The sequence below is a fragment of the Carassius carassius genome, chromosome 44, assembly GCF_963082965.1.
Source record: "Carassius carassius chromosome 44, fCarCar2.1, whole genome shotgun sequence".
Taxonomy (NCBI): domain Eukaryota; kingdom Metazoa; phylum Chordata; class Actinopteri; order Cypriniformes; family Cyprinidae; genus Carassius; species Carassius carassius.
Window position 1 is genome coordinate 20,646,981 of NC_081798.1, and position 17,879 is coordinate 20,664,859.

Here is a 17,879-nt window from a genome sequence, read left to right on the forward strand (position 1 = left end):
TATATTCAACATATTAATATTTTTATTAATGTCTGCGCAGAGCTTGGCCTTCAACCTGAAGGACAGAGTTGTCTGAGCTGTTTCCTGAGGTTGTGGAGGTAAATCTGACTCAAGAAATCTAAACAAAACGGGTCTTCCTTTAGTCATACATATTAAGGTTTTTTTCTCCTTTACAGGAGATCAAGGTGAAGCAAAGGACTCCTCCTCATATGTGTCTCATCATGTGGCCCGACGAGCCAGTAATCAGCCAAAGCCAAACCTCATAAAGCCACTTTGAAATGAAACCAACAGTTTTTTCTACTGTGACACAGTGGAAAAGAAAAGCAGCTTTTGTATAACAGACCAGTTAAACTGAAGAATTAACTGTCAACAGTGTTTCTGTTGAGCCCCTTATTATCCATGTTATAATTCATTCTCATCCTGTTTGTTTTCTTTTTCGGATCCTTTCATTACCGTTATGACATGTCAAATTCTGCTTTCAAAATCATTTCCCAACAGTTTGGGAATACATTACTTAATATGTAACTGTTGGAAAAGTGTTTAACTCTCTGATTACACACATATCTGTGTTTTTATTTTGTGTTACCAGAATAGTATTTTGTTGTTTCTTTTATTGCTGGATTGTTTTTGCCTGTTTTTGCCTGGAAAAAAATGTAACATTCAATCTGATTCTGCAGGTTGTAACTTACTAGCACATCTGACCCAAGGTTGTTTGAATCTGAATCAGAAGCAAGAAAATGATTCAACTTCATTTTGACGTTAACAAGTTGGACAGGCATTCAATGAACTATCATTAAAACATGACTACAAATCTTTACATTTACAACAGTGGATCATTAGCAGTCATTGTAGTCACATGAAAACCCTGAAATTATAAATGCATCTCTAAAAATACATTTTTTAGCACTAGTTATGTAAGTGGACTATGACTTTAAAAGCTGAGCACGGTATTTCCGTTTTTTTTTTTTTTTTTTTTACAAAAATGCCATGCTTGTCTACTTTCTTCCATGTAAGTTGGCTTGAAGTGATTCTGTGTGCGTCAGTGATGTGTTTCCAGTAGTAACGAGAAATATGTTGATCAGCGGCATGGTATTTCCCATCATCAACAGTTGCACAATTGCTCATCTCAGTGCGTGTTACAAAACGCGTGAGCCGTGTGCGCATGCGCGGTCCCGAGTCTGGACAGGAAGCCTGACTGAAGCAGCTGATAATCAGGCTGTGGATGTTCTGGGGAGCACAACAGCCGCTTTCTGCCTGGATTTTAAACAGGGCTTTTTAGTACAAGATCAGAAATCGACGATTTCATGAGCAGCTTTCCCGCTCACCGCTCACAGTGACTGATGGAGCTGTATTTTTATACCAATCGCGGTTTATTTTCGAGTTAACTGTAGGGCCGGGGCTGCTCACTAACAATGAAGGCCTAGTATCCAGATCCCAGGGATTTAAAGCTCTCCTCTGCACCAGACAAGGATCAATAACACGCTCAGGTATGAATATAGCAATACGTATCCATAATATATACACCCGCAGAAGTGTCTTAAATTAAACTAATGTAGATTTGAAATGCGTTTAAATGGGTTTTTATAAAGGTGGTTGGATTTGTTGAGCTCTGGTCATGTTTTCCAATGATTAATTCTGAATAAGAATGCTTTTTTCATTTTGGTTATTATATATGTTGTATTGTAACTAACAATTCGTTAAATATAGCTGACGGATGATACAATGTAGCAAACTCATGGCGTCTGCAGAAGATTCGACGACACTCAGCTCAGTGATTGCGATATTAATGCTCATATTTACACAAGCAAACGCCGTGGTTTTCCCGTTAATTTCGGTTTTCCTTATTCTGCTTCGTGACATTAGCGCAGTTTTCTCGAAAAGGGTGGAGTCGTCTGGTGTTGTAAACATACAGCGGGTTGATTTCGCGTTAAAACTCGATAATAATTCAGTTTACACACTGCAACTGTGTAGCTCGTAGTTAATGTTTGATATTTCGGTTGTGCTGGTGATTTGATGGTTTTTATTTGGATTAACTGTTTTAGATACATGAGCACATTCAGAAAGACCGTAAATCAGTTGTTTCAGGCAGAGAGACCCTCAATCCAGATTCTTGGCCCACACGATCAGTTTTTAAAAGCTAAAAATAATAGTAATTATTTATTCAGTTTATTTTATCTGTCTGGTCTGTCGTCCGTTGAAATCCCTGGGTGCATGTAATACAGTAGGCCTTACACACGGATACTTAAGATATGGGACAAAACATTTACCTTCCTGTAGTTTAACTAGAAATTATTTCCACTTTAAAATCATTTCTATCATATAGGGAGATTATAAATAATATAAAGCTTTTAGTTGTTTACTGTGTTTAAAACTTTCACATTGCATTTTTAGGTTATAATAACAAAAAAAAAAATCAAATCCAGATTTTATTATATTATTTTTTCCCAAAATGCAATAAATTCGTTGAATCAATATGAAAGTTATTTTTCATATTTAAACTGATGAAAATACACAACATAATAAGTTGATCCACATATGACAGCATCTAATCTTATATAAAGGCACTGGACTAAACATACATTCATCAGTCACCGCTTCCAACATGAATTCAATGGGTCATCTTGTTAATGCTATAAAATAATTACAGCAATAAAATAAAATTTCATCATGAACAACAATATCACATTAGACCACAGAAATTCCAAAATGACATTTCCCTTACATTCAACGTCCAAAAGTGCATTCATCTTTTTCATGTTATGTTTATTTAGAACTCGGATAAACAGTTTGCTGCGGTCTTGTCCCAAGATGTCTTGTCCCAAACCTTGTCCCAAGATGTTTTTGATACATTTTGTTAAATATGTACTTAAATATGTCATGGAGGAGGGATATATAAAATATTTCAAAATAAATATGTAAAAATACAGATCATAATGCAAACAGGGGAAGGCTCATGTTACAGTCATTTTGATCACAATCCCGGAAGCACAACTGTTTATGTACCACCGTGTCAGATCAAATTAAATTTAATTTGTAGATGTACATAATTTAATATATCTTCGTCTGTGTTTTTGACCTACACTTTTCATGATGTGAGAACAGTTTATTTATGCTTATACGTTAGCGTTGATAGATTTTAGCCAGAGATACCTTGCTGAATCACAAGGTGACATTAAGATTCTGCTTGAGCAGATGAAAATTGTAACTTAAGAGAGTATGCAATCAGAAAATGAACATTTTTGTCTTCATTGGGATTGGGGTTGCTTAGGGAAATTTTGGCTCTGTTTTGTTTGGGTTTAGGGAATGTAATAAATTCTATTGCCTATCCACTGGGGATACCAAGAATCAGTGTTACGAGTACCCCAGGCACATTGTTTTTTCATTTTTGCAGCATAAAAACCATCAAACCAATGAAAGCTTCGGATAGTTCTACGTTTCTCTATGATGCTGAAACTTAAAGATGTCAGAGTTCCACTAACTGTGCAACTGATACTCGATTGCCATTGGCTCATCTGCATTTGAGGAGAGGGGCTTACCGATAGGTCAGTTACGTTTTTAGTAACAATCAATGAAAGGAAAACAACTTACTGAATTATTGAATTTAATATTAAACTCTGATCAACAAGGCAGGATTTTTCGCTCTAGTGCTATCGCGAAATTTTAGTACATGGAGCTGACAGTCATTGCAATGCCATTTTCAGATCTCAATACATTTACGTGAATGCTTGTAAATATTTATAACATTATCTGACTGTTCAATCATGCTGATAAATCAGTATTGTCATTTTTGGGGCTGCAAAATGATTAATCGCGATTAGTCGATTCAAAATAAAAGTTTGTTTACATACTATTTGTGTGTACTGTGTATATTTATTATGTGTATATATAAATACACATGTATGAAATAAAAATGTATTTGTATGTAAACACTTTCCCTGAATATTTACTTGTATGTGTATTTATATACATAATAAACATTACGTACATACACAGTACATACAATATTTAAACATTATTTTGAATTGATTAATTGCGATTAATCGTTTTGCAGCCCTAGTTATTTTTAAAGTGCCCCTCTCATGCCATTTTTAAGGTTCCTAATATTGTTTTGGGAGTCTCCTACAATAGGATTACATGCATGCAAGGTAAAAAAAAAAAAAAAAACGTTCATTTTCTCAAAATATGCATTTAATATCGCCTCATTTTCCATTTCCGATTAGATCGAAGCAGTTCAAAGATATCAGTCCCTCCTTTCCATGAGCCTACTTTGCTCTGATTGGTCAGATTGCTCAGTTTGTTGTGATTGGTTTACTGTGTAGGCGTGCGATATTTAATGCGCATCTTTCAGTTAAGCCGGTTCTGTAATCAGCGGTAAATCACTATCACCTGCGTGCTTTCACATGGAGCAGCATTAACTACACAGAGCCGTTGTTCATATATGATCGTGGTTTTGCACATCTGGTCAGTGAACAACGGCAATTAAATATAGCATGCGATTTTTATCGTGCAGCCCCAGTTCGTGCAGCATCTCCCCTAGATTAGAGAAGCCATTGTCAGTAAAATTGTTTATGGCCGGGGTCAAGTTGTTCTCTGCTGAACAATGTAGAACATGGGTGGGAATTATGCAAACGTATTACCCGTGACGTGTAGCCATCACAGAAGTGGGTATTGAATTACTAATGACTCGTTTAGGCTGTAGAGAGTCAATTCTTTATTTTAGGAGACAACTTTATTTATCGTGCACTTTCAGCTTTACAACTTTGCTGATCGATTACAATATTGGAAATGGCATTATAGGGGCACTTCTGTGTTCATTCTGTATTCAGCAATGGCGAACTTATAAATCCAATATCTGCAGGCATGGCTTCACAGCTGCAGGTTTTCTCCCCTCCATCTGTGTCTTCCAGTGCCTTCTGCAGGGTGAAAAAAATGAAAGTGGAGAGCTGTGCTTGGGATGCTTCCAATGAAGCGTACAGTTCTGTGGGCCAGTACAGCTTTAACCCCGCAGCAGGCATCCCTTTCGGCTCCTCGGGCCTGGTCCTCCCCCCAGCGTCCCGGGGCCAGGTGGTGGTCCGTGCTGCAGACAGCACCGGGAGCCTCCCATGGGGGTCCAGCCGCAGAACTTCCCACAACATCCAGCACTCGGAGTCGCACTCCTCCCGTGGGCACCGGTATGGCATGAAGAGGAAGCATGAGGAGGTGGAGAGCTCCGGAGGAGGCGGAAGCGGTAGCGGCAGTGTTCAGATTCTGGAGGAGCTCTCTGCTCCTGCTTTCTCTGCGCGGACGGGAGGAGCGGGGACCACCGCACAGTCTATCCCCCACTCGGCCCCCACTACCAAAAGCAGCAGCTCCAATGGGGAAGGGGACTACCAGCTGGTCCAGCACGAGATCCTCTGCTCCGTCTCAAACAGCTACGAAGTTCTTGAGTTTCTCGGCCGGGGCACGTTTGGGCAGGTGGCCAAGTGCTGGAAAAGAGGAACTAGTGAGATTGTGGCCATCAAGATCCTGAAGAACCATCCGTCATATGCACGTCAGGGACAGATCGAGGTATGTTATGATGGGATCTACAGTATGTTTTTGGGTTATTGTTTTCCAATCTTGGGTTATCACCTAATCAAGATTTCCTGGTATTTCATTTCTGCCTAATTTTACTGCAGAAACTGCAAGTAGCATTGCCTATTTTACCTCTTAGGGCGTGTTCACACTTGGCATCTTTTTTTGACAAGAAAAACTTGACGAGCACTTTTTAAGTAAAATAAAAAGCTGGCATTGTTTGTTTACAAATAGCAGCCGAGGACACTTTTTGTTGCCAAAACAACTGCTACAGTAACCTAGCGCTGTGTGCTGAGTAAAAAGTTGGCTCTTGCATTGGCTTTTGAAGTCAATGGGGAGGAGAATGTCGGTTCACAACGATGTTTGTGAGTGCGCGACATTATACAGGGAACGATGCAGTATGGTGCTTACAATAATTACGTGCATACACCAACTCCGGTGGTGGTGTTTCAGAAAGCCCTCAGGACTTTTTTGAAAACAATGTTTAATCCATAGGATTATAATGTAAAACAGACGCTGGCAGCTTCAAAAAAGATAAGTGTGAACGTAGCCTAACTCCATTTGCCAGATTTACTAAACAGGGCAAATTAGCATTAGTGCGCAATTCCATGAAAGCGCAGATGGGAGGGAAAATTATGCGTGTGATTTACTAATAAAGCGCACAATAAAAAACACTGATGCAACTTAATCATTTCTACAGTGAACAGCGCCATCTACCAAGAGCAGCGCAAATTACCGCCTGCTTGAAGACATGCTATTTTTGGGCATTAAATAATGGCGCAAATACTAGTAATTTGACAAGCGCAATCATTAGTAAATAGTGTTGCCTGATTCATTTTAATACACTCCTCCCATAAATTTTGCATCTGAAAGCAACCCCCATACAAATGCATATTCAAAAAGTTGAGTCCTAAAAATAATAGCGCCTTTTCCTGAATCAATATTTATGAATATATCGCTCATGATATATGATGTAACAGATTATTCAAATTCATGTAACCAACATGAATACAAAGAAGACATTTCTGAGAACCTGGCACAACTAAATTAAGAGATGAAGGGGTTTTCCTATTTACTTGATTTGACGCTGACTCCTAATTTCTCTTCTAGGTGAGCATATTGAACCGGCTGAGTGCAGAGAACGCTGACGAGTTCAACTTTGTCCGCTCCTACGAGTGTTTCCAGCACAAGGGCCACACATGTTTGGTGTTTGAAATGCTGGAGCAGAACCTTTACGATTTCCTGAAGCACAGTAAGTTCAGCCCACTGCCCCTGAGGCACATCCGCCCCATCCTGCAGCAGGTGGCCACGGCCCTGATGAAGCTGAAGAGCCTGGGTCTCATCCACGCTGATCTGAAGCCTGAGAACATCATGCTGGTGGACCCCATCCGACAGCCCTACAGGGTGAAGGTCATTGACTTCGGGTCAGCCAGTCACGTCTCCAAAGCCAGCTGCTCAACTTACCTCCAGTCTCGCTACTACAGGTGAGTGGTAATCTGTACATTGTTTAATGATTCACACATCCCACAGTTATGAGATTGTGTTGTTGTAATAATCACCTGATTGAATCCTAAACATAGAGCCTAAATGCATTGATTATGAGATTGAAGTGGTTCACGAAAATGTTTTCTGCTTTCTATCCTCAGAGCCCCTGAGATCATCCTTGGTCTGCCGTTCTGCGAAGCCATTGACATGTGGTCACTGGGTTGTGTGATTGCAGAGCTCTTTCTGGGCTGGCCGTTATATCCAGGAGCTTCAGAATATGACCAGGTCACATGTTATGTTACTGTTATCATCAGTAAAAATTATTAGCTCTCAACCTTCTCAGTTCTCATATAAAGAAGCTCTATAACTGTATGGTTTCTATACTTGTTTCCTTTTAAATGTGTGTCGTGCACTGTACACGGATCCTCGTGTACACATATAAACCAAAGTATACTTTGGCATTTAGTATTTATGATCCATAAATATGGCTCATTATAAAATGCACCGTTTATATGTGGCTGGGTCGCAGCAGTATGCCAATATTGTACAGTCCAAGCATAGTATGCCAGTCTAAAGCATCCACCACAACCAAAGCAAAAATTGCACTGTCTGAAATGTTTTACACTAATCATAGCCAACTATGCACTACATTTTTTGTTTTGTTTTTGGAAAACCTGTAAATAAAAAAAAAAGCAAGTTTGAAACGCAAATATTGAATCCGCAAACTCTGTAGGTTTAAGTCCAGTATGATGATATTAAAGGATAATACCTTGACAGACTGTACAACGTGACCTTAAGGAGCTAGGCCTGGCAGACTGTGCAACAACGGACACGTCATGCTCTACTCACGTTCTTAAGAGGGACGTCCAAAACAGTGTGCCTAATCATCACCAAGACCATTAATTGGCCATCTGTGAACATGTCACACTGGCAAGACTAAATGACTTTACCCTATAGCAACAAAAATCCTTTACGATTGCAGAAATTTACACACACTCCTCTAGTCTTTGTACTAACTTCTTATCCCCCCCCTCCAGATTCGTTACATTTCTCAGACACAGGGATTGCCTCCTGAGTATCTCTTGAGTGCTGGCACAAAGACAAGCCGCTTCTTCAACAAAGGACCAGACTCCAGCTACCCGCTGTGGAGGTTAAAAGTCAGTACCCATACTTTTATGTTTTTTTTGGGTGAGGGGTGGTTAATATTGTACGAGACTGACACGTATGTCTTTTTCTAGACCCCATCTGAGCACGAGGCAGAAATGGGCGTCAAGTCAAAAGAAGCCAGAAAATACATCTTCAATTGTTTGGATGACATGATGCAGGTAATTAGAAATACTTGTATGTATAGGATGTAACATATCATTGGTTTAAAAGAAACTGTCAAACATTTTCTGACTGCATCGATTGGTTTCCAGGTCAATCTGCCGACTCACTTAGAAGGAACTGACATGTTGGCGGAGAAGGCGGACCGCCGGGAGCTGATTGACCTGCTGAAAAGGATGTTGCGGCTGGACGCTGATAAAAGAATTACGCCCACAAAGACCCTGGCACATCCGTTTGTGACCATGAGCCACCTGCTGAACTTCCCACACAGCTCACAGTACGTCATTTTTAAGACATCTGTCCCCACTAGGCTTAAGCCTAGTCCAAGACTAAAATGTGAGTCTGAGCTGTTTCAAATGAAAGCAACTTGCACTGACCGATCTTAAAGAGAGAGTTCACCCAAAAATTCAAAGTCTGTCATTAATTCCTCACCCTCGTGTCATTCCAAACCCGTAAGACCATCGTTCATCTCCGGAACACAAATTAAGATATTTTTGATGAAATCTGAGAGCTCTCTGACTCCCCCATAGACAGCAAGGCTCCTTACACGATCAATGCACAGAAATGTAGTAAGGACATTATTAAAATAGTTCTAATTTTACGAAGCTACGCAAATACTTTTTGCGCAAAGACAAAAAAGCAATTATAACTTAACTTATTCAACACTTATTCTCCCCGAGTTACTGTCTTCCGCCATTTTGGAGAGTACCCCAGAACGTAATCAGCATTATTTACGTACAGTAGACACCGTCTGCATGCTGAACATAAATAACATCGATGACGTTGATCTTACAGGTTTGGAACGACATGAGGGTGAGTAATTAATGACAGGGTAAAGTAACCCTTTAACATGTATCAGTGCCTTTTTTGTCTCAAGATGCACACTAGTAATGTTTTCACAAAGTCACGTTTATAAAAATTACTTGAAATGTTGTACATTTGACGCTCGTATCATTTTTGTAGTGTAAAGTCGTGCTTCCAGAACATGGACATCTGTAAGAGAAGGAACAGTAGCTTTGACAGTGGGAAATCCCTGTTTGCTGCTAACGCTGTTCCTGGAGCTGCAGGAAACCTGACTGTGACCTTCAGCAGCCAGCTGAACCAGCACAGCCAGGTGAGGGGAAACCCACCTGGTTAAAAAGACACGCATTGTAAGCGCTTTCATAAGGATTGGCTTCAATCTTATCTGTGTTGGTATTTTTCTCAGGTTCCGTCTGCTGGTGGAGCTGTTCCTCTCCTCAACTACCAACCGGCACTTTACCAGCAGGCCACCATTAACATCCCAAGCCTGGCCCAACCCAGCATCCCCCTGCAGAGTCGCCCCACTCAGCTGTGTGCTCAGACCGAACCTTTCCAGCAAACCCTCATCGTCTGCCCCCCCACCACTATCCAAGGTGAGCCGGAGCTGCGTGCATTGTGGGACTGCATGCAAATATTATTGTTTTTTTTTTTATTACCTTGTCTCAGAAGTGGCTATTAAAATGGATTGCAAGCAGTTAATTTTGAAAATGGTGACAAATTAAGATCTCATTTCAGGGTGCGCAGAAGAGTTTTGAAAGTTTGAAAAGTGCATAATTTTGAATACCCGTGTTTTTTTATTTATTTTTTGTAAGATTTGAACTGTGCTGGAATTTTGTATAGTATCCTTTTTCCTTAAAACCTCTAGTGTAATTAAACAAAATAATAATAAATAAAATAAGAAAAATAACCTTTTATTAATGATTGCATCATGGATCATTTGTGTATACAGTCTCCTGAAACACATGGAACTGATAAGGAACTTAAGAATATAACTATTAAATGCATAAAACGATGTGAACATAATTTAATTTTCACTTAATCTACCAGTGTCTTTGCTGCTCATCTTTGATAACTTAATCATACAGATCACCACAAATTACTTGGATAAGCATTATATCCGTTTCATTTAGTGAAAATTAGTGTTTATTTTCCTGCTTTCTTTTCTTTTGATCTCTGGAATGGCAGCGTGAATATGTATTTGGTTTAATTTAAGTCATTCATAATTTTTTGTGTTTTCTTTGCTATTAGAGCAAGATGTTTAACATTTGATTATGCATTTGTATCAAATGCAAGGCTTCCCCACTCTTGAAAAGCACTCTTGTTTTATTCTTGAAGGGCTTCCATCCTCTAATAAAACCTCTAGCTATCCTGTCCGGATGGAGAACGGTGTTCCTGTTGTCCAGCAGAACCAGTCCACGCAGCCTCTTCAGATTCAGCCCAGCATGCTGACGCAGGTAAGACATAAAGTGCATTGTTTGTGAAACAGTGGAATTCTATCTAATGCTGACGGTCCATCACTGCGAACTGACGAACTGCTAATTAATCCAGTTGAGTTGGAGAGGAAACTTCAGTCCTTAAAGTCTGCATGGACAGCTGTTCGACTGCTGGCAAGTGCCTGTAAATGGCACATGAGATCACAGCCTTGTACCCCTGACCTGAGTCTGACCCTTTGTCTAATCTTTCCATGCTTTTTGCCCCTGTCCCTCCATGGCGCCCCTCCTCCACAGGGCTCCTGCACGCCTCTGATGGTGGCCACGCTGCACCCCCACACAGCGGGAGTGGCGTCCCAGTACCCGCTGCCCCTGGCACTGGGATGTGGGGCAGGAAGGCCTGCCCTGCTGGAGCAGACAGCCACAGTGCTGGTAAAGAGAGACCCACCCAGCGCTCTACCACTAACATCATCATTTCTCATTCTCCCATTGACCCTCGGTGGCACTTTCCAAAATCCTGCTTAAATGCGTCTGTCTTTCTAACTCTTCTCCTATTCTGGTCTCTCCATATTACTAGTCATATCTTATTTCTTTCTGATCACTTTTTTGATCTTTTTTTTTAATCCCTCTTTTATATTTACTTGTTTCTTTGATACTTTTTTTTCTGGTCTCTCTGATCTTTTTTCTCTATTTGATCTTGTTTTCCACCTCTCTTTAATAATTCTGGATCCTCTTTAATCTCTTGTTCATCTTCACTGATCTTTTGTTGATATTTCTTTCATTGGCACTTTGATCTTTTTTTTCTGTGATCTGACTTTGATAATTCTGGATTCTCATTGATCCCTTGTTGATTTTTACTATTTGTTTTTGTTTTCATTCACTGAAACTTTGATCCTTTTTCCAATCACCATCTTTTTAAATTCTGGATACTCCGTAAGATTTACTGATCTTTTGTGTTTTTCTGTGACATTTTTGTCTTTCCTGATATCTCTCTCTGTTTGATTCTTATGGTTTTCCTCTTTATAATTTCTCCCATTTTCCCGATCTCTGTTTTTATTTCTGACCACTTATCCTACTCCTATTTTTCTTTGTCATTCAGTTATTCCCTTTTTTTAAATCTCCCTTTCCATCTTTCTGGTCTTCTCCTCTCTTGCTCGCGCGCTCTCTCTCTCTCTCTCTCTCTCTCGTTCTCCCTTTGTTTTCCCTCTCAGTCCCTCCCTCATCGTTCTCTCTCTCTCTCTCTCTCTCACGTTCTCTCTCTCTCTCGTTCTCCCTTTGTTTTCCCTCTCAGTCCCTCCCTCATCGTTCTCTCTCTCAGTGCAGGTCTGGCATGGGAGGCATGTGTTGACTCTTCTGTGCTTTGCTTGCAGCTTCTTGTTGTGTGATATTTTTTTTTTCTGTCCCTCCTTTGACCCCCCCCACCCCTCTTCCTCCCAGCCCCACCGTCTGTTTGGCCCTCCTCCTTCTCTCAGGGGAGGAGACTGACCTTGTCTACAGCACAGAAACACTCGCAGTCATGTTACTCTCCCTCTCATATAGCCATGTCTGTCCGCAGGTACTCTAGTGCTGCCCATACTGGCATAGCAGATCTTTTGGCCAGTTTTGCTCAGTGTTTTCTCACTATTTAACAGCCATGATTCTTCCCAACAGGTCGCCGGACTACTCTTTCCTGCCCCCACATCTTTCATTTTTAAGGCTTGTGTGTGATTTAGGCATGCTGTGCTTGTCTTGGCTTTTAAAATCATACAAAATGGCTGAGCTACATCTAAAGCTGCCTTTATGCTCCGGGAGAGAATTGCAGATTTTTATTTTGTGCATTGATGATGATTTATTTTTAATTTTCTTGGTGTTCAATTTTTAATTGTGTGCAGTCACCTCGGCATGTTAGTTGAAGTTTCTCATCATTCTGGCATGACACAAATGTTTAAATTCAGATTTAAATGGCCATAGATGTGTCAGTCATTGTGTGCTGCAGATTTGGTCATAGTTGTTTTTACCCACTATTCATTTGCCAGTGAAACTTCTTTCAAATTTGATCGACATTCAGTGGCTTCAACATTTTCCCAAGTGCCATTGTCACTCAGACAGATATTTTGTCGTCTTCCAGCAGGCTTGGCCAGCGGGAACCCAGCAGATCCTCATACCATCTGCATGGCAGCAGGTGCCTGGCATGACCATCCACAACCCCAGCCACCAGTCCGTAGTGACCGAATCGCCTCTGGAGACCCTGTTGTCTGAGAGCTCCACGCAGCAGACGTCAAGCTGGAAGTAAATGTTTAGGAAGAATCGTAAACTTTTATTATCTGCACACAATGTGAGTACAATAGATGTTTGAATGTGCTCAAAAGCGAATGGTTGGTTGTTTCCTGCAGGGTTTCTCAGAGCGGTCAGCACAATGGCGTTGTCCAGCAGAACCCACACATCCTTGGCCGCCTAAATCCCACTCATTCTCTCAGTCGAGGAACGTCTGCGGTCACACGGTCACAGAACAAGAGGAGCAGGATCTGTTGTGACACTACCAGCAGGTATTGGGTCACTCAAATGTCAACGGTGTGTTTAGTATAGTTATATTTTAGTTTAGTATAGTTTAATATATATATATATATATATATATATATATATATATATATATTTTTTTTTTTTTTTTTTGCTTGGAATGTGTATCATAAAAAAAAAAGTATAAATAACATGATTTGGCATACCAATGCAAGGACATAGATTAAGTTTAATTTGAAATCTTCTGTTTCTGTATTCCCAGCAGTGCTCTGGTGAGCTCTCAGTCATTCAGTGCTATTCTGACTCAGCCCATCATTATCTGTGACACCCCGAGTCCTGCTGTCAGCGTCATCACCATACACAGTGACACTGAAGATGAGGACGAGAGGAAGTTCTACCCTGCTAGGTGAGTGAGGTCACTTCCTGGTATGATTGCCATGTTTTCACATACACCACAAAACTTTCTATTTATCAATGAATCCAGAAAAAAATAAATACAAAAAATCCAGTTTTCCAGACAAATATGAAGAATCTCAACTGTTTGCAGAAAATTATCAGAAATGTTTCTTCAGCATATTATACTGATTTCTGAAGGATCATGTGACACAGAAGACTGGAGGAATGATGCTGGAAATTCAACTTTTGTGTCACAGGAATAAATTACACTTTAAAATGTATTAAAATAGAAAAGTTAATTTAAATGATGCAGTATTTATTTTTACTGTAAAAGTAGCCTTGATCTGCAATTCTTTTAGAAATATCTTATAAAATTTTGAACAGGAGTATATGCATTTAATGCAAAATAAGTTACAGTCTGCAAAAGCCCCTTTTTACACAGAAATACCAGTAAATTGCCGTAAAATTATCAAAACGACTTTACCGGTAAATACACAAATGTGTAAATTCCGATATCATTAACCAGAAATGACCCCTAAACTGCTGTGCCTCACTGCTGTTAATGGATGGGTGTACTCAGTGTTTTTGTTGATTGTTATCCTATTTTGTTTTTGTGTCAAGCGTTCACATTCATGCATCGCTTTTGCCCAAGAGACACTGCCTTATACGACTTCAAAACCGAACCACACAGCGTGGTGTAAATGCGTGCTCAGCGTCCGAATGTGATGATTGGGCCAGAGTAGACAACCTGAACTTGTACATGCTCATACTGGTTATCTTCATCCTGCGTTCACACATAGCATCATTCCGCCAATTTATTGGTCAAACTTCTCATACAAGTAAATTGCCGGTAAACGTTTACCAGTATTTTTGAAAAGCTCCTGTTCACACTCGATCTCTTAACAGTATTTTACCAGTAAAATCTATATGTGTGAAAGGGGCTAATGTCTGATTCCTCTTTTCACAATGAGAAGTAGCTCCATATAATTTCAGTGAAACAAAATTTTTTAATCATTTTATCCAATTTTGTTCAGCTCTGGCCCCAGCCACAGGACTAATGTGATCAGCTGTCTGACCGTCCACGATTCGGACTCCTCCACCGCCAGTCCTCTGACTCCCAAGCCCCAGGACAGTCACACAGGGGTCCAGTCCTCACGACTCTTCAAATCCCTGGCAGTGGTGGCTCCATTTGTGAAAGCACAGCCTGTGGAAAGCTCAATATCAGCCAAAATCCCATCGGCTATAGGCGAGTATTAGCAGGTTTCCCTTTTTTTTTTTTTTCTTTTTTTTTTTCACCATAGCTTGGTCGGCAGTTCTTTATAAAAGAAATGCATAACTAAAAACTGCATTTGTCGTGTTTGCTTCAGGTCTTCCACAGAATTACTACATGAAGCCTAAGAGAGCCGCTGTTGCAAGGCATGCGAGCAGCTCAGGAGAGAGTGTCACTGACCACCAACAGGAGCCCAGCAGATCTCAACCTCTCAACCTTAGTCAGGTGACCGCTTCTGTCCATGCTCCTCGTCGCAGCGTATCTGGGGCCCTATGAAATCAGCTTCCCCAAATTCCATTTATTTATTTATTTTCTGGACCCCTTTTTAATTGTTAGATTAATTTGTACTAATAAAAAAGTCTAATTAGTTAAAATCATGAAACCGTTTCACATCGATTTAAGTAAAAAAAAAATAAAAAAAAAACATGTCTAGGTCCCTAGGATTTTTTTTATTTTTATTTTTTCATGATGTTTTGTTACCAAATTCTGTTTTAGCACGTCTTATCATTTAAATGCGTAAAAACAACTTAATTTATTCTAAAATTTAAAATTTAACCAGAATTTTTCTGGTTATCAAATGAAGGCTTAAAGCATTAATTTCATTTATCTTTTAATTACAGAAAAATAAACACTTTTTATTCTTGGCAAACAAAAGAGAATTACTATTAACATTAAAACATGGCAGAAATGTTGTGATTTATTCCTTAACAATTAAAGTTTTAATAATTTTTGTAAAAGTAATAGTAGTATTATGTACTTTCTACTGAACAATAGTAATATTTCGAGCACAATGTCTTCAAGTCAAACCAAATTGATTTTGATAACATTGATATGACACTAGTTTTACTCAAATCAAAGGGTAAAATGCTCATGAAGTGACTCTCACGGCAGTTTCGGAGATGTTGTTCATGTATTTCTGTACTCATATTTAGGCGAAATCACCACGAGCGTCATGCCTGCTTCAGTGTGTCTGTGTAGTATTGGAAACCATGCATCTGCATTACTTACCTTACATTACATTATTATAGCTTATTATTTACAAATATTACTCCATATCGCGATACGATTTGTGTAATGACCTACTTTTGATTAATTCGTTTAAAATTGGACAAAACCGGAGACATTCCGCGTTGTACAGTAAATTCCGTTTTTATGACTGTATTCCGCATCGCGAAAGTCAGAGGGTTCTACGTATCGTAAAGAATGTGTGATTCAGATTCCTGTTTTCCTTTTTTGCAGACCACGGTCTCATCCCAAGAACCATCCGGTGGCTCGTCCTCCCTTCGTCGACAGCACACGTACCCGCCGGCCTCATCTCGTTACTGTCTCCAGGAGGCCCCATCATTCACCAGCACCCCCAGCCTGTACCCCTACCCCACCCCCACGTCCCACATGAAGCACCTACTCGTACAAGGCTCCTCCCCCTCCATACACGGCCCGCCCACGAGTCACTATGCAGCCAGTCTTATCCCAAAGGAATCCATTGGAGGCGTGGTCCACGGACTCCCCGCCCACTACCAGCAACATTACCCCGCCCATCCTTACACCAGCACCCCTAGAGGAGGCGGGGCTTACAGCAGCTGTCAGCTGAGCCCGCGGAGGGTCCCTCAGTACCCCTACATATGAGACGCACAGACTCCTCTTCAGATCTTACGACCGACACACCTGCTGCACCTGGTTTTATCTGTCCTATTTATGTTTTAGAATGTTAATATTTAGAAATCGATCATGTCATTTTGCATCTGTTTACTGAGAGATCCAGTGTCCGGTTCGGTGAGTTTATTTTCTTAGCTCAAGGAACGCTGACGTGTTTTTAATTCGTAAGCAATAGTGGAATAATGCTGACATAAAGGAACAGGGATCATGCTGCCGTGTATTGTCTGTTCGACTAAAATCCTTACACTAATCGTTGACTTGTTTTATACTCCATTTTTGTTTTTAGATTCAGTGCCGTGTTTTTGTTGACGTAGGATCTCTTTTGTTTTTAAGTTATGTTTGATTGTGAAGCTGACTGGTTCTCAACCACTTTACTGGAAGTTACTCAAGATGTGGAAAGGAGAAAAAAAAATGTATTATGTGCCCTGGTCATATTGTTATTTAAGTTAGCGCTATATGTTAGTCCTGGTAGAATCGTAGAGTGTATGTTATGAGGAATATCAGTGAATATGAGGAGTAACATCAACTTTTCTTTTCTTTTAAATGTTCTTTTTTAGCTCAAATAGTTTAATCATGTCAGTACTCTCCCTGGACCACAGGGGGTTATTTAACAGAAGAGCTGGGATGTCAAAGCTACTTTGAATACCACGATCACACACCGATTGGTTTTCTGACATTAAGTGTGATTAATTTGCTGCGTTTCTGAGTAGTTTGCTTTTCAAACTAGAGTACACCAAATATGTCTGTGACCCTTGACCACTGCATGCGGTCTCAGTGACAAACGTGAAATCTGCTCAAAATGACACTGTGACTGACCTCTAAGGTCCTTCTTGTTCTGGTCTCGATAACATGATGTGCCTTGACATTCTCTCCAACATGTTTGGCAGTGTTTTTGAGTTCAACCATCAACCAAGAAAGTACTGTACACTTTGTAATGTCAAGCAACAATGGAAAAAAAAAACTTTTTTTCCACCATTGTAATTCCATCAAATAAACAAACCATCAACCACCAACTTTGTGTCTTGCTGTTTTAGCTTCTTTTACAATATCTTGTGTGTGTGTGTGTGTGTACTAAATATAAATATAAACATGATCATCCAGTCCGGTGGGTGGCGCAGGTCATCAATGTATCTGTCTGAACATCAAGACTTCTTCAGTCTGTGGTAGTGAACGGGAAGTGCGGAGTGTGTACGTGCTTTTGAGCAGGAAGAGCTTTTCTTTTACTGTCTATGTTTTGAGCTGAGAGAAATGACGCGATCAGAAAGTCTGATGTTTGTAGTCGTCGCGGGAGGTGTGTGCGTCTGCTGTGTGTGAATATTGTACGCTTTGTCTGGAGAGGCTGAAGACGGAGTTGTGATTCATCTCCAGCCCATCAACTGCTACTGCAAAACAAAACCGCCTCTTGTAATAAAGATGTCCAAGATGAGCCATAAGCGCAGTAACGTTAAATGATCTCTTAGCAGGTA

General features: G+C 40.2%; 1 protein-coding gene across 6 annotated transcripts; it reads left to right on the forward strand.

Annotated features, from left to right (window-relative positions):
* The first annotated feature begins 1,161 nt into the window (after nt 1-1,161).
* On the forward strand, nt 1,162-16,530 carry hipk1b (homeodomain interacting protein kinase 1b). 6 transcript variants are annotated; one of them, XM_059537115.1, is made up of 17 exons: nt 1,162-1,487; nt 4,859-5,547; nt 6,664-7,037; nt 7,200-7,323; nt 8,076-8,195; nt 8,277-8,363; nt 8,457-8,641; nt 9,328-9,478; nt 9,572-9,758; nt 10,501-10,619; nt 10,893-11,027; nt 12,703-12,863; nt 12,968-13,120; nt 13,354-13,497; nt 14,522-14,733; nt 14,855-14,982; nt 15,997-16,530. In XM_059537115.1, exons 2-17 carry the CDS (start codon nt 4,861-4,863, stop codon nt 16,381-16,383), a joined length of 3,354 nt encoding a protein of 1,117 aa, XP_059393098.1. In that variant the 5' UTR covers nt 1,162-1,487; nt 4,859-4,860; the 3' UTR covers nt 16,384-16,530. The 6 variants fall into 6 exon arrangements, with proteins under 6 accessions (XP_059393098.1, XP_059393094.1, XP_059393093.1 ...); XM_059537111.1 differs by lacking the exon at nt 15,997-16,530 and having other exon boundaries at nt 13,357-13,497; nt 14,855-15,048; XM_059537110.1 differs by lacking the exon at nt 15,997-16,530 and having other exon boundaries at nt 1,163-1,487; nt 12,706-12,863; nt 14,855-15,048.
* Nucleotides 16,531-17,879: the final 1,349 nt, after the last annotated feature.

What these genes read in the sequence shown, in the direction of transcription:
- hipk1b (XM_059537115.1), top strand. Translation starts at nt 4,861, where the DNA reads ATGGCTTCACAGCTGCAGGTTTTCTCCCCTCCATCTGTGTCTTCCAGT. An exon ending in GTTTGGATGACATGATGCAG is followed by an intron (nt 8,364 to 8,456) that starts GTAATTAGAAAT and finishes ATTGGTTTCCAG; the next exon opens with GTCAATCTGCCGACTCACTT. An exon ending in AACCTCTCAACCTTAGTCAG is followed by an intron (nt 14,983 to 15,996) that starts GTGACCGCTTCT and finishes CCTTTTTTGCAG; the next exon opens with ACCACGGTCTCATCCCAAGA.